The sequence below is a fragment of the Strix aluco genome, chromosome 5 (assembly GCF_031877795.1).
Source record: "Strix aluco isolate bStrAlu1 chromosome 5, bStrAlu1.hap1, whole genome shotgun sequence".
NCBI classification, from domain to species: Eukaryota; Metazoa; Chordata; class Aves; order Strigiformes; family Strigidae; genus Strix; species Strix aluco.
The window spans coordinates 54,244,330-54,267,360 of NC_133935.1; the positions used below are offsets into that span (position 1 = coordinate 54,244,330).

Here is a 23,031-nt window from a genome sequence, read left to right on the forward strand (position 1 = left end):
CTAAACTTTCAAAGATTTCTTAAATCTGAGAACACTGAAATCGGACTAATTCAGGTTACAAGGAGCCTCTGGAAGTTATGTAGTCCAATTCCTGCTCAAAGCAGGGCCAACTCCTTAGCTAGATCACACTGCTCAAAATTATATCCAGTTCAGTTTTGAATATCTAAGAGGACAGAGACTGCACAGCCTCTTTGGAGAGCTTGTTCCCATGTTCAGTCAGCTCATGATTATTTCTTTTACTCACTATCTCTAATTGGAATTTCCCTTGCTGCAATCTCTGCCCATTTCTCCTCATCCTTTCATCACACTCTCCAAGAAGAGTTTGTCTCTGTCTTAACTACAACCCTCAATTAGGTATCTGAAGACAGCAGGAGGATTTCTACAACCAGTACCAGAACCTTTTGTTTAGAACTACAACTAGGAAATTCCTCCCTATTGACAGGTTTTTGAGAAACAGACAAAATTAATAGATTCTTATTAGAAATCATTACTTCTGCTATTGTAAAGCTAAAACAATGCAAAACAAAACCAAGAAAACACTCAGCTTGTAAATTCTTGGAAAAAACCAGAAGCAGCATGCATGGTGATTACTGGCACAGTAAGTAACTACTACTCCTTTTGCATCATAAAGAACACTTCCTACTTTGTACCACAAGTCGGTATTGGTCTATTTACTTACTGAAGGATTTTCTACAAGTGAGAGGAAAGCAGAGTCATTTATTAGAGTTAACCCAAGTTTGGAGGGGAAAGCAACAGAGAGGGAGCAAGTGTGGAATGTAACTGTGTCTCACTCCACAACTTAAGAAAATGTTCATAAGAGCTCATTCACCCCTTTCTCAAGTCAAGATAAAAGGGTACTGCCAATGGGAAGTTGCTTACAGAAGAATTAATTTTCAGAGTCATGCAGTACTGCCTTCAGGAGGAAAAGGGACAGACCCACAGCAAAGGCTTCTCTCAACTGTCTCCAAAAATTTAACCTCTCAAATTTAACAGATACATTTCAAAAGTCTGGATCACAAATACTGTCTTAGGTAAGATGATGCTGAGCACTTGTGTGGGGAACTAAGCAGTGCAGAACTGGTAGAGAAATTGCACTGTCAATGTACTTATTGGATTTTTTAAAGGACAGGTAAAACCCACCTACTGTTTGGTACTTAAAAGAACAGAAACAACATTGCCCACTGGTATTAGAAGAATCATACAATGCTTACCTGCGACCACATTCTGAATATTTACCAATATTTTTTAGTATTAAGGCAGCTGTTAATCGGATGTGTTTAGTTATTGGTCCCTCTTTTTCATCCTACAGAAGTAAAGAGGAAAAAAAGTAAAAGCCCCGTAGTAGCAGGCAACAATTAATATCTAATGTTTGAGTCAAATGATACTAACTGTGAAATCTCTGAAGACAAGGTTTCTTGATCCCCTTCTTAATGCCATTAGGGCAGCACTCGGATGATTCACAATGGCCTTCTGTGCTCTGGGAGTAGAGGCAGTACCCCCTGCAGCTGGCTGCCTACGTTGGCAAAAACAGAATTAATAAAAATAAGCTTTGCACCACTTTCTAGAAGATTAACAACTCTGAAGATTTATTTACAAATTTTTAACCTATCTGAACAGAGACACAAAGATCCATTAATACTTGGTGCTGATATGTGATTTGCCTTTTGTTTCCACAGAGATAAACCTTATTGCAAAGCCTTCAGAAAAGTTATGGGCTTTATTTATGTGAAAAAACACTTATCTTGAAGAAATACTGCTCATCACCCATGACATTTGTGATGGACAAGTAATACATTATACTAACAACACAGCCACTTCCTGAAGCGTACCTATTTAAAGGAACATTTTATCAGACAGGCTTTAACAGGAACTGTGATAGCTGTGATGCAAACATTATCTGAGATTTGGCCAGAGAATGTCTTTAAAATAAGCTATTCAAAACCTGACACAGCTCATTGGGACCATTAGACACTAAGACAATATAAAATACATATTAACTGTGGTTAGTGAGAAGTAATATAAAGTAACATGATTTAAGTTATGATTTCAGACATAAAACATCTAATTGTTAAATCAGATCAAACATTTGTAAAACCAATTACCTGTTGCTGCAGCTTCCAGACTGACATTAATAAATTAAGCAGGGTATTTTATAAAGCTGGTACAAATAACAAACATAGCGGAAGCAAATTCTCCATTTTCAGCATTAACACTGAAGTCAAAGCTCTATTTCATGTAAAACTTTGAAATTATTCACACAATTAGAGTTTAGAATGTATAAATATGCAATTTCATTTAATAAGTAAATCTCAATGTTGTCTCAAAAGTTTTGCAGTATCAATGGTGAAAAGTATCACCATGCTTCAATATACTGAACAATGTTATTCTGAAGTCTTTCAATACCCTGATTGGAAGTGCAAGGAGTGTTTACTTGCAAAGGCAGCATAAATCAAATGTAAATGTTCATTTTTTTTAACATGAAAGTTAGCCCTTAAGAGTATTATTTAGGCATCTTTCACTAAGTGAAAGTAAGTGAATATTCTAAGAATGAAACTTGAATTCTCTATTCACAGAGACTTCATAATCTGAAATTCTAACAAGGAAACCTAGTTAAAAAATTAGAAAAACTGTTCATATGAGAGGTTTTAAACCACAGAACAGACAATTAAGAAGTAGTAACAGATAGGCACCTCCCTAAAAACTTAGCTCTAATCACGCTGTCATCCTGCCCTGAATGGATACAAGAGTTTGAAAACCTTTATGAAGTAAAGGGAGAAGGGCAGGGCCTGAATGAACAAACTGTTGGGCAATGACATATGTTTATAGGAGACTGAGTACCACAGTAAAGAAATTATCATCTTCGTTTTTAATTTCTGGAACAGTTTTGTTTTCCTTATATTGAAAAGAACAAGAATTCATCAATGGAGGCTGTTCCAAATGTGTCTCTTCAACAGCTATCATACTGTATATTAGAAAGTTGAAGTAGTATTGCCTTGATTCTAGAAGTATTAAAAAAGGGACAATTACAATAAATTAGGACTATATTAAAATATTGTCTTCTCTTTCTGATTTTGGGAAAAAAGTCAATAAAAAGTTACAGAGACATCAAGTGGACCAACTTTGTCTGTGGGTGAGTATCTCTCAAGAAACATCTAGATTTCTTGAATTTCTTTAATTATATTACCAAATTAACTTCAAACCATACGATTCATCTTGTGATTTAAAATTATCTCCTGCTGCACTCCCATGGTGCGCAAAGAATATTTTTGGTAGCTCACACTACCACCTTTGCTTCAGTGGCAACAAGGAAAAAAAGTTAACATGAATCCAAAAAGATTCAAATGCACAAAGCTACAGTCAACATACAGTTAATTGTTAGTGCTACCTGACCTTCCAGAATGTAATATTCAGCTACCTCTGAAAACCAGAAGAGGAAGAGTTAATATAATACAACTTTAAAAGCAAAGAAATACAGAATTAAGGTATACTACCAACTCTGTAATGCAGCTTAACTTTGTCTACCTGGTTCTAGCAAAAGCCATTATACATTTTTTTCAGGTATATACAGTGTTATGATAGACAGAAACAATGATGAGGGGAATGGGCCCTTGTTTGTTACACAGATTTTACTTCCAGCACCAATAACACTCATTCTGCACTCTCCGAGGTAGGTGCAGTTTGACTAAACAATGAGGGATTAAGTGAAGAAAGTTGGCCTAATTAATGCCTAAAAGTTGGGAGCTTACACATGCTTCACCTCAGCTCCAGTTTAAGTTGCTTCAGCTCCATACAAGAGTTTAATCATATGGACTATCAGTGGCATGCTGATATATCTGACAAGTTTCTAGGACTCAACAAAAAGTAAATTAAGAGAAAACCCTGTAAATCAGCTTTCAGATGTGACCAACTTGAGGTGACCTGCTGAAGCGAGCTTAGAGTTTCATCTAACAAGTCACTGATTCTGGAAAGCAAATTATCAAGATCAAGGGATCAGTTATCCCTCATGTAGCTAGATGCTCCTTTCAGCTGTGCGAACGTAACTGTGGCAGCACTGTGAGATTATGTGGGTTACACATTAACATATAATCAAAATATTCCCGTTTGTTGATTTTGTCTTTGGAAAAAAAGGAGTGATGGAGAGAAGAGAGTAGAAGTAACGGACAGGGAACATCTATGATTTCATAAAACAGCTGAGTGTACTCTCAACTCATTGTTGTGAGTGTTGACAGAGAAAGGTCTCAATCCCTTCCTTTTGTTCAGTCCACCTCCCGTACTGGTGTTCAACTGACTGTAAGGCAAGTGTATTCCACTCATCTGGCAAACACACTTTTCTGATTGTTTTTTTTAAAAAAACAGAATTGATTTACGATGCAAAAACTAAGGCTAGTTCTCTCACTGTAAGCAGTGCATAGCCACGAGAAGGAACAGGGACAGTAAAAACATCTGTCCTGGTTTAGCCAGGATAGGGTTAAGTTTCCCCAGCAGTGGGGGAGGAGGATTGAGTCGGACAATGGGACTCACTTCCGAAATAACCTCATAGATGCCTGGGCAGAGGAACACGGCATCGAGTGGGTCTACCACATCCCCTACCACGCACCAGCCTCTGGGAAGATCGAGCGCTACAACGGACTGTTAAAAACTACATTGAGAGCAATGGGGGGTGGAACCTTCAAACACTGGGACACACATCTGACAAAGGCCACTTGGTTAGTGAACACAAGAGGATCTGCCAGTCGAGCTGGCCCGGCTCAGTCAAAATTTCCACGTGTTGTAGACGGGGATAGAGTCCCTGTGGTGCGCATGAGGGATCTGCTGGGAAAAATGGTCTGGGTTAGTGCTGCGCCGGGCAAAGGCAAACCCATCCCCGGGATTGTTTTTGCTCAAGGACCTGGGTGCACCTGGTGGGTGATGCAAAAGGATGGAGAGGTCCGATGTGTACCACAAGGGGACTTGATTGTGGGTGAAAACACACCGTGAGTTATACTGTGCTTTTGTCAATTTTCCTCTGTTAATGCTAATTGCTAAATGGCAGCTGGATGTGACGCGCATGGTATAGAATAAAGGGATGGATTATGTCCTGGTTTAGCCAGGATAGGGTTAAGTTTCCCCAGCAGTGGGGGAGGAAGCTCTAGCCGGGTTATTCATATGCCATGCTAATGTCACATCCAGGTGCCAGAGCGCGGGAAGAATCGGTGATCGCGTGGGGTTGGCGCAGCCGGGTTTTCTCTCACTGCTATATTGGTAGATATTTTGCCCCGTTCATTGTTATTACTGTTATTGTTATTGTTGTTGCTTGTTGTGTTGCTATTGCACTGCTGTATTGAACCTCTCCTTATCTCAGATCGGGGCTTTGTATTTCACTCCCTTTGTGGGGGAGGGGCAGCGGCCGTGTGGTCTCAGACCCCGGCAGGGGCTAAACCATTACAACACCCTACTTTGATTAGTAGAATGCCCTTATTTCAACCTGTATTCTGAAATCACATCCTTAGTATCTTGTGATATTGTAGTCTCAATATTTCAGCGAGAACTGGCTGTGCATATAAATTCCTACTTTCTGAACCTGACCTAATTAGGGAATTCTGCCTCAGAAGAGGGGATGTATAAATGTTTTTTCTAATATGAGTACCTGTGCCAATTTTAAAGAAGCCTGTGAGGACACAGAGCTACTGGATGTGCTATCTGTGGGATGGAACATTTTTGAAAAGGCAGACTTGAGATCACATCATGCTAGTAGATGGTATCAGCCCTATGCTTCCCGCTTACCAAGTATTTAAGAGTACATTACCATCATTCTTCATTTTGTGGTTTTCAGAGGTCTGAATGTTGTTCATTGTAATGAAACAAGGCACCACAAAGCAATTGTAAGTCTGTGTTAAGAAGTCTGTTTATAGTAAAATATTAAAAGGACTCCCAAACTAAGTTTCTCAGCTTTAATACTCAACTTGCTACCAAGCTGCTCGATGCAGCAGAGAAATTTAACTAGCCACAGAACTGACTGCAAAAATCTGCCTGGGACCATATAATTACACCCTTAGCTTGCAGCAAAGAGATTCCAATTAGTTACTAACAAAGAACCTAGTCTTCATACATTTATACAAGTAACTGAACTGAACAACTCCAATATTAACATAACCACCCCCAGAACCCCACAGCAATGGTGTTGTGCTCTCCAATAGTAATTCCAGATGGTTGAAATCATTTTGGGAAAGAGGAGAGGCAAAGCCGATTCCAGGTAACAGCACTAAATTAGAAGATGCAGAGGAGCTGGTATTTATCTTGTTTGCTTTGTTTAAAGGAAAGTTTATTACAAGAGTCCCGGCATCAAATCAGCCCAAATTTAGATGATAAAATTGAAAGGAATACAGCAAATTACAAGACAATCCATCTCAGCTGTATGAAACAGCTGAACCGTACACAACACTTTCCATCTGGATTACAAGCACTTTCCTGTTACAATAAAAGTTATAAAATGCTGTCCAGTTGGGAAAAATCAGGAGAGTATGTTGAGAACAATGTTTATCACAGCGTGTTGACCCATATACCTTAAAGAATTACCCGCTCTTCTTATGGTAACTGCAACCACATCTCCCACATCAGAACCTATTCCCTCTTTTGCCCATTTTGTCTTACTGTAACGGACCTCAAATTTGATTACTGTTATAGACTCTACATATGCAGAGTTTCACCTGATAAGCCAAGTTATAAATACACAAATTCTTCTAATAATTTCTAATTCTCTTATTTTCTCTATTGCTAATGAGACTCAGGTCTCTTACTTATTGGAAGGCTTCTGATTTCCTGCTTGTCCATGTTCATCTTGCTTTAATCCTGCAAGCAAAGCATCTCTGGAACAGTGCTTATCCTGTTTGGGGAAAAGAGAAAGACAGTGAGAAAGGTGTGTGAAAATTTACCATTAAATTCCTACTATTTTCTGAAGTAACATGTGAAAGAAAATCTGCACCTGTAAATGGGTAATGAAGGAAAACCTCTGCCGCTGGAAAGGTTCACATCCCTCCCATAAGCACTGCCCTGGGTAGACATCTTTTCCTCCATGTTCAGTTGCTGCATGATAGAAAACCTGTGATGGTGTCTGAAACCACCTACAGAAAGAAGGGGAGGGGAATTTAAGTTTTTTTCCAGTTAATGGTAAAGGACAAATACCACAAATCTAAACCCACACAGGCTAAACATTATTTTCTGAAACACAACACACGCTGATAAACAGAAGATCATAAAATTTTTAAATGAAAAATATGTACATATATTACCAGTGAGCTACCAATAAATAGCAATATGATTTTGCCAAACACAATTGAAATATCATCATTTTGTTTTTCTACTTATACTTTACCAAAGAAATAATGCATATTAATTCCAACAGATCCATTCTCTGCGCTACAAGCAAAATACAGTACTAAACTATAAAGAGCTAAAAAAAGTTGAGTTTCATGTATTCCTTTTCCTGTTTTCCTTCTTTACTGGCAGTCATACTCAGGGGAAAGAGGTGCACACCATGCAAAAGTGCACGCTTGTCAAAACTGATGGAATAAGAGATCAATCTAAAATGAGTGCTCTTTAGCATCAGATTCTAAACATTGGGAAAATGGCTAGATATCATTTCCTGATGTACACAGACGTCAAAAAATGTCATTTATGTGGCCCTTTTTAACATCTTCACTTAAATCTCAATTTTTAAGTCACAGAATCATAGAATAGTTTGAATTGGAAGGGACCTTTAGAGGTCATCTAGTCCAACCCCCCTAAATGAGCAGGGGCATCTTCAACTAGATCAGGTTGCTCAGAGCCCCACCCAACCTGACCTTGAATGCTTCCAGGAATAAGGCACCTACCACCACTCTGGGCAACCTGTTCCAGTGTTTCACAAAATGAAAATGACTTTCCAAAATCTCCAACTAAGCACTTTGCTTGCTGACAGCCCCAGAGCACAGGACATGAGGTATTTCACAAATTAACTGCTTCTGCATCAACAGGAAAGATTAAGTAGTCCTAAACCTGGCCCTGTAATACTCTCAACAGTATATTTTGTGTTTTCTGTATGTTCTATTTGGTGAAGTGAGTTCAGACTGATAAGGGCTTTCTTCCATTTCAAAGTGATAGAAAAGTTAAAACTGACTGTGAATGCCACCTCAAAATACTGATGAATCAACAGTTCTTCGGTCTGTATTTTCAAATTGCCACATAGACAAAAGATGTGTTATTGTAACATATATCAGATAGTAATGGAGAATCACTATATTTCTAAAAATATTAAATGAAAATACTGAATGACTCTAAGTGTTGGGGGTTTTTTTAGGTTTTAAGATGTATCTAGACGATCTCAAGCACTACAAATTACACCCCTTACTTCAGAGAAAAAATGGCCAAAATAAACAAAATACTTAGCTGCTCACAATTCATTTCAATACAACTAACCCAGCTCATCAACACCCACTTAAGGCTTGGACAGAAGAGATCTAGAAACCTAGTTGATGCCATTTGGGAAGCCATTACCACCAGCTATCTTCATGCACTTGCTGGAGGGATACCACTGGCACAGCAGTCTTACCAAAGAGGAAACACATGCACCCACCTCAGCCACTCTGGTTCACATCCCAGTGTTTTAGTTTCAGTTAACAAGAAAAGCATTTGCATTAAGAAGTCTGACTGAACTCACCAGGCTGAACAGTTCTAAAAGGGAGATGACCTCCAATCAGAGACTTACAGCAGTCAAGGCTGAAGCACTACAGCAGTCATTTATGGACAAGTTCAAGTCAGAACTCTCAACACAGCAGATCAGTAGGTGTTTTGACCCAGCCACCTCCTTCCACATCCTACTACTCATTTCAGTGGTGTCTATTACACACACATACTTGCAATCGATACACAGGCCTAAGTGTACAGATACCTGAACCCCATAAAGGTGTCAAAGAGCTAATTTCACCCAGAGACAAGTCTTAGTTATAAACTGTATCCCACTGCAATACAGCAATTTCCTGCTGCATAGGCAATAAATACTCCTCTCTCAAAAAGCATTCATCTTTTCCATGCCAATGAGCTCTTACTGAAGGGAAGCTTGGAAGAAGAAATAATTATCTCTGCTGTTGGTCCAGATAGCCCACAGTAGGAACTGACAATAAAACAGTGAAACAGTGAAAGTTGATGTTTCAGAGGATAGAAAGACGTTTTTCCACAATAAAGGGGAAGTCATTATGTAAACTTAAGTCTGGCACAAACCTATTTATGAATAATTCCTGGCATTGGATGAAATAAATTTCACGGCATAAGTGAAACCCAAAATCTAGTTTAAAACATTTTATTCAATGTGCCAAGGCCTTAAGAAAAATAAAGCTATTTCAGCTATCTTGGTTCATTCACTGTATAATACATTCATATTATACTTCAACCACTGATCTAAGAAGATTCAAATTTACTGCCATTTTGCAGAGAAAAAACTTTTTCCTTGAAGAAACACCTAAACACATTAATAAAAAGAGCTTAAGTACTAAGAATACGGTCAGTTGAATCTAGACTCTTGTTTTCCACCTAATTTCTCCATCATTCTGTTCAGCTGCTGAACAGAACATTAAACTAATAGCAGACTTGACAGGCAGTGGAGACTCAATAGCATTTCTAATTCAGTTTTTAAATATAAAGCAATTCAAGAGCAGACATCTCCTGCCTACCTGTGAAACAAAATGGTAGGTTTTAAATTAAGCTGAATACAATTAGCAGTACTTGCAGACAGCTGAACTTCAAAGGAAAACACCTACTTTCTGTTAGATCCTCAATGCAAAGTAGTGTGTTGACTGACACCTTTTAGAGTTTTACTTCCTTCAGATTCTAAACCTGAATTTATCTGTGAGAGTCAATCATTACAACTATTTGCATAATTGGGCCTGATCTGATTGTGGCCTTCAGATGCTACTAACCCGGTTTCATTTTATTTCAAAATTTTGTTACCATGTTTCCTAATTCAGTTCTAAAAAACAAAACAGCAGCATCCACACCACTAGAATGCTGGCAACTGCAGCAGCCAAGTTTACAGGCTGGAAAAGAATACACTATTTTATTTATTCTTATTTATTCTGATTCTCAATAAAACATTTCTGAAGGCCTTCACTGCATTCTGCAATACATCCTGGAAGGGAAACTTAATGCTAATATGTTGTGAGAATTAAACTAAAGAACATGCACAGAGAAACAGATGCAAATGATTGTATCAAATTTGTCTCCTATCATATCTTTCAGGTTAATTGTTAACACCACGAAAGAAACACTAGTCTATCATTCTATTATGATAAATCTGCCTGCTTAATATCTAGGGGAAAAAAATTGCTAAGCAATCATGAATGAAACCAAGTAGTGGATGTGAAGTTCACATACACTAATGACCCACTCAAAAGAATCTTCTTGTTTCCTGCTTAAACAACTCAAAAACAGCTAAGATTGAGAGCTATAAATAAAACAGTTACAATAACAGGTGGCAATTCCATATTTTTCTTGATGTCTGTTAGAATCAGGAAGCCTACAGGAGATTCGATAGTCCTTTTTTTAATCAGGCTGTCAAAGGAATATGAACAAAAAAATTACGCATTTGAGGAAGATGCTAACTTAAGATTTTGGTTCTCTTCACCACTGAGTGTAATGTTTATCTAAACTGTTTTTAGGCTGGGACCAAAGTAAGTATTTTAAAAGTGAGACACAGCATAAGAACAAGAGCTGTGTGTCACATGGACTACAATCTATCAACGCAAAACATCTCTGAAGGCTTTTGAAAATAATGAAACTTGACCATGAATAAAACCCAGTACAGTAAGTAATGACAGGAGAAACTAAAGCAACAGAAATAATACACTATCTTTGAAATAAACACAGAGATCAACTTGTAAAATATGACCCTCATAGACTTTAACTTCAGTCTCAGGAAAACTTACTGGAATAATATATTAAGACAGACTTACAAAAAGACTGATAGTGTAGGGTAATCATAATTGTATTGTTGTTCCTCCTGCCCCAAAATTTGTCTGCACATATTCACATCCTAGTTCACATGTGACATCAGCTTGTTCCATGGTTAGATGTCACCTCAACTCTACAGAACTCATTCCACATAACTTTAAACATAGAATAAAGCTGGTGACTAACTTACGCTTCAAAACTGCAGTTCGGGAAACTCTTCAAGATGGTACAAATTGGCGAGGCTTCTGCTATGAAACCACCCCAGCTCTTTATTTCCACTCAGTGCAACTCCCTCATGTACCAAGACAGGTGTTTATGCATCTATTGTGCAGCCAGTAGAGTATGGCTCTATAGTTATATTTATTTATAGTAAAGGAATAAAGTAAAAAAGTAAGTAAAGCCTTACATGTATTTCTCACATAGAGAAGTGTCACCTACTAAAGACACAAATACCACTTTCAAAGTGAAAACAGGGCAATGATTTTAAAAGCACCAGATCTCTACAGTACCAGTCAGAGTCTTATCTAAAAATCTGTGTACGTCTTGCATTGACTTAATGATCTCTGAATTACGTTTGTAAGGAATAACAGAAACAGAAATTACAGATTCAAGGGTCTACAGATTAACTGTCCTTCCTCTAATTCTGTTCAAATACCTCATTTTCACTATTGGTTCCAAACATTCGAACTTCTTCATTTCATCCCAACTTTCTGAATGTCTACACATCAGCCTTCTGCCAAGTCAGCTTGTCTTGATGCTCCCTTTTGCCTTGTCCAACAATGATGAAGTGTCTCACCCTTTTTCACACCCATCCTATACGTTATGCAATTTTTCTCACTGTTTTCAAAGTGGCTATTTGACAACTACGTTTGTTTCACCAATCTGTACCCTTCACTGAAAACTACACATATTCACAAACCTATGTTATTTTTAAAATCAGTGTCAAGATACACATACTGATAACAAGGGTAGTATCATGTTTTTTATAAGCCTACATCCAAAAGCCTGCTAGCTCACTCCTCTCTTTTAAGGACAACAACAGCAAATAAAAAAAAGTCCAATCATTGCTGTCTAGTCTTAAGGCTAAGATCCTTCTTATTTCCTTTCATGACAATGGAGTCCTGTGGCACACAAATGGTATCATAATTACTAAAATTAGTCATATTCTAAATAAGAGTTTGACCAGGACATAGAAGTGCAACACCCTGCTCTTGCAAAACTGGAACCACAAGATTAAAAGCTGGAAACACAAGAAAATGTCAGGAGATGATTTGTAACTGGAGTACGTAACTATTTTTGTATTTGCAACACAGAGAACAAGCTTCAGAGCTGGGAATTTTTCTTCTTTTTAACTTAACTACATGACAATAATTATTACTGAAGAATCAATGTATTACAAGAAAGCCACATTTTTTTGCTCGGAAGTATAATTGAGAGCAGTTAAATGTCTTGCACGCCCTCATGTCAGCTTCAGCTTCCTCAACACTTTCCACTTTTTCTTTTCCCCCTGCCAAAGTATAAGGTAACTTAAGGAAACAGAATGGATAGAACTTGTAGAATCACCTTCTATACACAAGCATCTGTTACATATTAGTAAAAGTCAGTTAAATAAAGGAGCCATTTACTTTTTACAAGATTGCCACAGACACATGAAGTTCTGTCCAGGTTTTTTCATTTGCTCTGCATGCTGACTTGCTGCAGTGTACGAAGGGGGCTGCAAATTGATCTGCTGGCCCTGTACTTGCACTGTTGGTATCGACGTTGCAGGTGTGCTCTGTAGAAAAAGTTAAAACACAGTTTTAAACAGGACTTACTTCAAGACTTGACATACAATTTACTGTTTGTTCAAAGACCTTTCATTTTACACTTTATTCCACCACAGGTTTTCAGATCTTAACACTCAACGCAAATAAGCATTAATAGACACAATAACATGAGGGACATACAACTTTTACACTGCAGTATTTATGCAGAAGTTTCTAATATTCAAATTACTAAACCTTATGCCCAAATTCAAATACAGAGTTATGACTGCAAAGGAATTTCTCAAGGGCACTAGTGGAGCGAAGGTTAGTATTGTTTTGCATAGGCTTTATTTGTTCTTTAAGAAAATAAACATGCAAACTCAAGGGGTTGCAATATCATCAGCACAGGGAGTAGTCTGCTTTTCCATGTACATGTAGGAGAAAATATTGCTAAAAGAAGTAAAATGAGCACTGATACATCTAAAACTGGTTTATGTTCTTTGATGAAATGGTTTTATGTGCAGCAGCCGTAGAACTCTTGGAACTGCTGCATTAGTACACATTAGCCTGTGTTACAGAATGCATAAGAAAAGGTAAACTGAACAATGCTGAAGAAACACTATCAAGACCAGTAGGCTCAAACTATGACATCGCATTTTCTCTGTAAAACTTAGCAAATGATCTAATTCTTTGAGCTCTTGTAAAACCAGCCAGCACACGTACCTTTATACAGAACACCACATGTCCAGAATGTCTATATATGTCATACAACTTGCATACAGTGAAATATAAACATTTCAGAAAGGAAGATGTTCCCCTTGCTCCCTTACAATATTACAAGGCATTATTTTAACAGTGAATAAAAGCTATCTCAAAAGTGACCTAAAAAAGATAAAAACAAAGCCAAAAGATGTCATTTCATTTCTTTCTCTGAATAATAGATACTGAATGATGGACTTCCCATTTCAGAACAGTGTTTATCTCAGAATACTGTTTCTCTTCTTTTTTTCCTGGAATGCTCTGGCCAGCAAGACATTTATAAAGATGATGGCAATAAAAAAATTAAGCTGGTGAATATTATCTAGGAATGAGGACCTAACATCCTTTTCTTCCCTACTGTTAGAAAAGGAACATAATACTCTTTTGAAGAGATGAAACAAAACTACTTTCAAGTCTATGTCTAAGAATATTATAAAAGAAGCACTTTCAAATGGTGCACGCCTTTACAGTTCTGTTACTGAATAGCTTTAGAGTTTAACTGTAAAGAAACCAACAGTTAAGTGCAACTGGTAACATTTCATTTGCGTACTGATCTCCAGTTTTCCTCCTGCTGTTCTCTATTGGCATCGTGGACAACAGTCACACAAGGTAACAGAGTTGTCAACTATCACAGGTCATACAATGTTAATAAGATGACCAAAAGGACAGCAAAAAAGACTCATCAAAACCAAAACACTTCCCATATCCAAACATACATCCTGAAAAAAATAAGGCAAAAATCAGCAAAACTCCTGAACACAGCACAACTACTGTATGATGCCTGTGATCTGCGAGTGTGAAAAATGGTAAGAAAGGACTCAAGACCATTAGTCATAACTACAGATTATTTTGAACTCAATGATCTTCATCTAAAGGCCTCTAAGCCATTTTACAAATTGGGTAATGAATCTTCACAATGTGTCTTTTAACAAAAGGTAAACACAAGTAGAGCATTTAAGATCAATGTTCCTTTAACAAGGCATTTTGAAGTGAAGCTGAAATAATCAAGGGTCAGCAGTACAGTTTGTTTTGCAGTCTTCACTTGGCATCCCGATATCAATACATTTGTGATGGTTTTTATGTGACTTTTTATCCTACAGAACTTCTGTCTCATTTAATGTTCTAGAGAGAGAGTGAGCTTACTGAATGAATTCAGTATTTCATTTAATTCTCATCATTCAATATGTGGTTCATGTATTATTTACTCCATTCTAAGCAAACCCTGCAATTAATCCAGAATTATGAATTTTCTCAAGGGTTTTTCTGGCAAGCTCTCCTAGTGGAATTCAAAGGTTTTAATGCTGTCTCATTAAAAAATTGTTTATTTTAAACAAGGAGAACTGAGATATACAACACAAAATGTTACATGCTGAAAAGAGCACAGAAAGGGAAACAGATTTTCAGGACAAAAAGTTAAAATTCAGTTTCCCCTATAACTTCTTTCTACACGTTTTTGGTTTTTTTTCAATGAGGAAAAGAAAAGCTGATAAATTGAAAAGAAATGTGTAAAATAATTATTGTTTAGAATTCTCTTATTACTGCTGTACTGCAAAGTAGTTTCACTCAAACTTGCAGCATTAAGCGGTTACAACTTCCATGTATTTTTAAGTCAAATCTACTGCTTGCCTATCAACTGTGCTGATTATATCTTAAAATAAATGAAGTGAATTTACATTTGTTCTCCTAGGTTTTATTTTAGAAACATAAGTTCTATGTTTGAACATCTCAAAGCTTTCCTGTATTCATTCAAGAGATAGAAATACTGCTGATTTTTGTTTTCTTTTTTTTCCCTCCTCTACTTTCATGTATCTGGCCACCACCTTGATTTCACAGAACCAGTGGTGCCATTCCCTTTATGTATTAATGGTAACTCAATTTTAGCATGATACCTGCCCACTTGATTTAAAACGCCTACTGTGCCATCAGCAAGAGAACACACTGCATCCCAGTGTGATGGGGGTCGTGTTGATGTATAGAGCCATGTGCAGTTTAAAAACATGAGGCTGCATTTTTTCTCCCACCATTAGTATGTGCACACTCATAATAAACACATTAAACTCAACAATAAACAGTTAATTATTAATAAAAATATTTTTAAAAATATTATAGGATTTACAAAAATATCTATAAATATTATATACCTATAAATATTATAGGTATTACAAAATTTTATGTTTAGCTTCTTCACGACAATGAACATATATTAAAAGGTAACCTATAAGCAGAAAATTAATATAGCAGGATTTGAGTGTGAGGAAGGGATCAGGTAGATGGGTAGGCACTAAAACAAATGTTCTTTCCTTGTTAGATTACTGAAGCTTAAGCCTCCTTGCAACAGTGTACTTCACAAGTGAAGAGCAATAAAAGCACAGAGATTCTCTATTTCAGTACTTCCAGTTGAGAAAGCCATTTGCTCTGTGGCTAGGAATGAATTACAGCTCCTGGAGCTACACACCTGCTTTCTGGTGCATGGTAATTCTCAGCTTCCCAATCAAGAGAGAGCAGGAGCAAATAGTTAAGGCAATGATCACACAGTTTTTGCCACCTAAATTTCCACACAGGCATGTTTCAAGTGGGTGGCCTTAAGAGAAATGGGCACACATTGTTTATGAGGGGACGACAGTGATGAGTAAGGAAGTGATTACTTTAAAAGCCAGATAAGGCAATTTAAGTCAGATTTGCTCACTTCTAGGAAGTTGGCATGATATCAGAGCATTCCTTCAAAACATACACCAACTGGGACAAACCAACACGGTTATGTTTAACAGATGTTTTGGAGGCGTTTGAAGAGGAGTAAGAAGTGGAAAAGGAAAGAAAGTGTACAGGTAGATAATTGCTCATTTATTTTTCATCCACTGGTCCAGCACAATGCCTCAGGAAAGCAATAATCCAGGAAAAGGGAATACCAAAATAAAAAGAAGCTAAGAAAGTAAAGTGTCAGTTCTGTCTCCTCCTAGACTACATTTCATGAGCTTACAAAATACAGATGGAGATGTAAGAAAAAAAAATTGCAACACTGTGTATATCACATGTTCCTCTTCTGATATAACCCATAGCCCAATTTTTTATAAAAATGAAAAAAATATAAAGAAAAACCTTGAAAGTCAGCATATATGTAGTTATTTTTTCAGTGAGTTCTGCTGATGTGTACAAAGAACATGGAATAATCACGGGTTATACACAGACAATACCTGTACTTGTCTAACTGGATTCTGATAGCACTACGTGGGCTGTCCCATAAAAAGCAAGTATATAATTTTCATTATTTTAGTAGGCCATTTAAATCAACACTTTTCCCCACAAGGATATAGTACTAGCCATTTCAAACTACCATTCATATCATGAAACAAATCTTCTTTTAACTTGTACATTCCCTTAAGGTTTATTTTACTCTTTTTCTTGCTTTCCTTAATTTTCACATTGCTGTTCCCTTCCTCCCCTATTTCTTCACCCTTCATTATCTTCAGTTCAAGCATCTTCCCTTTCTCCTCTCTGCAGTTCTTGACAACTAATCCTGATGCAGTTGCATATGCAATACTCTCCTCCCTCTTCTGTCCTCTACATCTGCTTTTCCAGCCTTCCTGCTAGGTTTTAATTTTATTACAAATTTTCTTCTTCTATCTCTTTCTCACTTCTATGAAATACAAGCTCTAGTTTAAAATAATTTTTTAACATAACAAGCAAACAGGAAATCACACACTAACAGCTTCAGCAGCTATGTAAGTTTGCCATAGCTAATATCCCTTTATTCTCTGTCCCTCACCATTTTTCTCCATTGGGTTGTTTTTATAATAAATTTCACCCTGCTTGCAGAAAGAACCACGTTCTCCTATTTCTTCTCCAAGACAGCCAATATACATTAGGTACTGCAGAGAGGATAAAACAATGCAGATGCTCAAGTGAAATAGTGTTCCTTAGCTGTTGCCCTTCAGTAAGTCAGGGACAAGGAAGCTACGTATCATACAAGGAAGACTCTCAAAATGGGAGGGAGAAAGTAGATTATACAGGGCCTAACCTCAAAAGAAGTCATCAGTAAAACTGTCACGAAGCTCATGAGAATTTGGCTACATCTTAAGTGTTTCTGGATGTCTTAACGATACTCCTAAAAGCAGACTCAATATTGGAAATACTTAACACGTGCTTTTCCAGAAAAGTAATGGTTACTGCAGCTGCTCAGCAGCTTTGGAAAAAAAAGAGCTGGCCAGGATTATTTTGGTACTGTTTATAGCCTAACACTTTAAAATTAAAAGGAGTGGAAAGATCCTTAAAATTCTTAAGCCAAACTATGATGTTCCCTGTATCTGAACAGAGTACTATAAAGTGGGTTCTATTATAAGTCAGTACTTAGCATTACCATGATAGACATGCTTCACAAATCGCCATATGTAATAGTTAAGGCAATTAGCTAACGAATTAGACTGTTCACCAAGATCAAAACTAATTAACTTCTTTTCTCCCAATTCCTGCAATTTTGAAGAAAGAAAGGGCATCCTACAGACAGAAGAATGAGCTAACTTTCATGGAAGCAGACGTTAAACCAAGTTATTTTGATCTGCAAATTTTTACAGAATGGCAAACCCAGCTGGCAGCATTTCTGTTTGTACCGGCAACAGAAAATGTAGGAACTATTAATGATAGTGATATTAGTGGTAGTGTAAAAAAGAAACTATCAGCACAGAAAATATTATTTTTTTCTTTTTTTCCCCCTCTGTTATCATGATACACGTTATCTAATACAAATCAAATAGTTACTGTACTACTCCCCTCTTCTCAAAAACCTGAAAGTCTGATAGTTTAGTAGATGTTTGAGACACAACTGAAAATTCTTATCAGCCATATGTCCAGGGAATAAATAACCACAGATAATATTTATTCCATTCCAGACATGTAGCCACACCATTTCCTATTTCAGCCAAATCCTTAGTGAAGCTGTAACAGAAATTCAAGCTGTGTAACAGCTAAGGACACTCACTGTAAAAATCAAGGCACAGCTAATATATCCACACTACAGAAAATCTAGTGCATTGTCCTTATGCTGCCAACAGACACTTTCATTTTGGTCAAATCATTTCTAGTAAGAACAAAGATAAATAACATATCAGAAAAATACAGATCTCTCCAATAAAACCCAGGTGAAAATTTACAAGTGAGTTTAAAGACATTTTAAGAACATAACTGTGCCGTGTGGCAGTTAAAAGAAAAAAGTAAAGAAAGAAAAAAGAAAGAAAACTTCTTAGTCCTGATTTCTGACAACTAGATGAAGGAAAGTCAAAAGAGATTTCAACAGAAACCTGACTTGACACAGGAAAAGTAGCAGCACTAGCCCTCACTTGTCAAATTTTGAGTTCTATCTCTGTTTAAGTCTGTAAGGTTACCTCATTACCTCACACCTGTTACCTCATCAAAACCAAACCAAGCCCCAACCAACCAAACAAAAAAAGGAAGATAAGAAAAGACCTGTCTTACCTCAAGGTTAAAATGCACTAACATACATTCAAGACTTCATTTCCCCTCTCTGGTCTGTCAGAACTCTGTGACTGCCGACCTACTATTCTATTCTTTTTGCTCCTATTCAGGTTAGGAACATTTTTTGGAGAGGGATTTTCTGTCCTTGTGGAAAACTAAAATAAATTCTAGAGACTGGAATAATCTCAAACATGATTATTTGCACTCATTAATAATCACACAAATGATGGCCAGACCTCATTTTTAGTAAAGTGTTAGGAGTAATCACTTTCAAATCCTTAAAAGTTGATCAAGGGGGAAAAAAAAAAAATAAAAGCCCTCTCCAAAGTTTGGCAAACAGAAAAAAACCCCAAACAATGCTTATTTTATCAACAAAATAAACATTACAAATATTTTGTAATAAACAAACATAAATATTTCAACAAATTTACAAAACAATACTTTCTCCTGACTGTAGTGAACCCCTGAAGCAAGCTTTTGAAGACCATCTTTAAATGCAGGAACTTCAACTCATTTCAGATGCAGCTGTGGTGATGAACTTGCAAAAAAACATATTCACCCCTCCATAAGCAATAATGACCCAAAATAAAGCGCAGAACAATACTGACATTTTTACAAGACCATATGACAAATCATTGTTATTTTCAGAACAGTTAATCCCTTAAGGAAGAAATCAGTGAGCAGAAGTTCTTTCCTTACTCTGTATTATGAAGCTACAAACTATTTTAAATTCCACTATTGTCACTGACACTGAAGAAGTATGCAAACTATTAGAACTTTAGTCCGTGAAAGAACAGAAACCATCATTTTCTGGATATTTTAAATATTACGCAAGAGTTATCAACTGAGTCCACATTTTCACCCGCATTATTTCACAGTATTAGTCAGAATCACAGTTAGAATAAACATAAAAAGAACACTGCAACATACCTGTGTGACCATGCTTTGTATATACGTGGTTGGATGCTGCTGCTTTTGTTGAACAGCACTTTCTATTGCTACTTTCGCTACAGTGCTTGGATCCGCTCCAGCTGGCACAGCAACCATAGTTGCACTGCAACCAGCATTGTTGGGGTCACTGATTGTAACAATTCTAACTCCTACTTTATTTGGAATTCCTGGAACAGTTTCCCTGTCATTATCCTCTGCTGGCCTCTTTACAGTTTTGCATTCTGCTGTGCCATTAGTAGACCGAACTTCGGATGACAGGGTAGACTGGGACACTCTAGGTCCTGAGTGTGGAACTGCTATGATTTGATGCCCCTGTATAACAGAGGCTGTAGATTGTGGTGAGACAACTACACTTGGGCGTTGCTGAGGCACATCTGAATTCAAACTTGAAGCTAGAGGTCCATTAGGTAAATCAGTGTTGGTACCACTAAGTTGCTGGGTTAACAGTTTTGCAGCCTCCTGTGTACCGCTTACAACAGGTGAACTACTCAAAGTTAATACAGGCCCATTAGAAATTCTTTCCCCTTGATCACCTTTGGCAGTATCTTGCTGCGTGGCATCCAAATTCCCTTGTTGTTCCACTGAAGATATCTCACCATTTCCTACATGATTGGAAGTTTTGTGATTTGGAATGTTTTTGCTCAAATGAGAACAATCTCCTTTATCAAAATCACAGATTCCATTAACTAGGGGCTTCTTCAAATCACTTTTAATTTCCTGTGTGTCCATTTGTTCAAAGTTCTGCTTTCCAGGAGCTCCGTTCTCACCCATTTCTAATGATGGCCCATTACTGACTTGTGAGCACTGATTGGCCTCATTCTGAGTTTTCCCTGAGTTAGAAGGAGGTAGACTGGAGTCACTATACTTTCTCCCATTTAAAAGACTTCCCACCTGCATTTCATTTTCTTTAGCATCCCCATTGCTGGTGTTTGCAGATCCTCTTCGGCAGGAAGGATTCTCCATAACTTCAATTTTACGTTCATGAATGTGTAAACCTGTTGCTTCCTTTGCTTCTTCCTCCTTTTGGCAAATTATTTTATCACCTTTGAATGGGGGAGCAGCAGTACACGGTGATTGTCCAGCTGAAGGTGCTTGAGTAGCTGGAAGTGTTTGCACCTGTAGCCCAACTCCTGTCTGTGCTCCACTCACGGCAATTCCTGCTGGAGCAATGATTTGAGTTGCATTTCCCTGACTCACAGTTGCAGTAGCAAAACTTGTATTTGGCACAACTGTTATCGTAACCTGGTTGCCAGTAGTCCCTTGGAAAATAGTTGCTGGGCTGTTTGAGATCAACTGGCCTGGCAATATCTGTAAATTAGAAATGGGTACTGTTTGTACTGCTCCTTGGGGCTGGATTGCACCCGGGACCAGCTGAACATTTTGCTGTCCAACTAGCAGCTGCTGAGCTGGAGACTGTCCTTGAACTCCAAAACCTGGTGCCTGGTTATTGGCCATCTGATAAACCACCTGAGGGCTAGGAGCTCTTGCATTGTTCGGTGGAGGAATCTGTGGAGCTGGGAGTATAAGCTTCCCCCCTGGAGTTGAGGGGCCTCTTTTTGGAAGAAGAAGTTGTTTTATCAGACTAGACTCACCAGAGTTAGGCTGGCCAACTCCTGTATTAGCTTGTTGTGATTGAACTTGCATTTGTATCGGTTGTTGTACCTGTACCTGCTGCTGCGATGATGCTGGTGAATGTTGCTGCTGCTGCTGCTGCCTCTTTACAGAAAGCATCTGGCTGACAGTAGGAGGGGGTCCTTGTGACTGCGGAGCGGTAGATGAAGATGACATAACCGTAGGGACTTGATTATTTGTAACCGGACCTGGGGATGGTGAAGAAGACGGAGTAATACTTGGCTGTCCAGTCAACTGGACAGTTTGACCAGCAGGAATAGAAGCTGGATTAGCAAGCACTATTTGATGAATGGCTGGTGCATACGTCTGACCTTGCTGAGCTGGCTGGCTTACAATCACTACACTTTGCTGGGATGGTGGTGGAGCCTGCTGCTGTGGCTGCATTGGCTGCTGTACCACAGCAGGTGGAACTTGCTGAGACGGCAGAGGCTTTGGTGCAATATTCTGAAACCCTACCCGAGATGTTGGTGGGTTCTGGACACCCGCGATTGTAACCACCTGCCCAGCTGCTACTTGGAAATTTTGAACTGTGGTGGCAGAAACGATGTTAGAGGCAGAGGTTGTGACATACTGCTGTGGTGCTATGATGACTGTATCTTGTTGCTGGTTGCCAGCAGAGGACTGCTGAGATGATGTCTGCCCAGGTTGTGACGATGTGCTGATTAGCTGTTGACCCTGTGAAACTGCTGAACTGCATGCTGGTATGTTTTGCACTCTGCCAAATATATGACCCTGAGGTACAGCTTGCTGAATTACCGTAACAGGAGTGCCTGAAGGTATCTGTCCTGGTACCACTGCATGCAGTGGAGACTGTTGTTGAATTACAGGTTGGTGGTGAAGCAACGTCTGAGAACTAACAACAGTAACAGACGGCTGTTGTCCTGTAGTGCTGTGATTTTGATTAGAAGCTTGTGGTGCTCCTCCTACAGCAATAGTAACAGGAACTGCAGACTGGGGAACAGAGCTCTGTATTACTGTGGCCTTCACTACTTCACAAGATATTGGACCTTTATTCTGTATAACAGTCACTGGCGCATTTTGTTGCTGCTGTGTATGAATAGAAGGATTTTGTGGAATTCTAGAAACAGTCTGTGCCACAGTATGAACACCTTGAATCGGAAAAGACATTTGTGTTGCTGTCAAAGTTGAAGACTGGTTAATAGGGGTCCTCTGATAGTGATTTCCTACGCTTGGTAGCCCATGCGGGATTCCTGTTGAAATAAACACAGTAAAAGTTTGGGAATAAAAATTATTTCAAAACACATTAACGTAACAGATCTTTAAAAATCCAAGGCTTGAATTTGTAATTCTATATGAAGCCGTTTCTTCTCAGCTATACTGCATCTGAATTCATGATGCAGGAACAATGGCTCGTCTGCTGACTGACAAGTTTCTGGGTCACACATCAAATACTAGAATGGTATGCAAGTACATACTGCAATACTATTCCTAACATTATTGAATAAAATCAAGCAAAACACGTGGCCCTGACTTCCAACACTTTCAAAATATTTCCAAA

At 38.0% G+C, this 23,031-nt stretch overlaps 1 protein-coding gene across 2 annotated transcripts in view; it reads right to left on the bottom strand.

Annotated features, from left to right (window-relative positions):
* ARID2 (AT-rich interaction domain 2) overlaps nt 1-23,031 on the bottom strand; it is a 109,418-nt gene that overhangs the window by 2,762 nt on the left and 83,625 nt on the right. The window contains exons 15-20 of one of the 2 annotated variants that reach the window (XM_074827398.1): nt 19,860-22,723; nt 12,585-12,733; nt 6,962-7,100; nt 6,777-6,862; nt 1,390-1,513; nt 1,212-1,303 (exon numbers count right to left, since the gene is read on the bottom strand). In XM_074827398.1, coding sequence (XP_074683499.1) covers nt 1,212-1,303; nt 1,390-1,513; nt 6,777-6,862; nt 6,962-7,100; nt 12,585-12,733; nt 19,860-22,723 — 3,454 coding nt within the window. The other variant, XM_074827399.1, reaches the window with a different exon arrangement.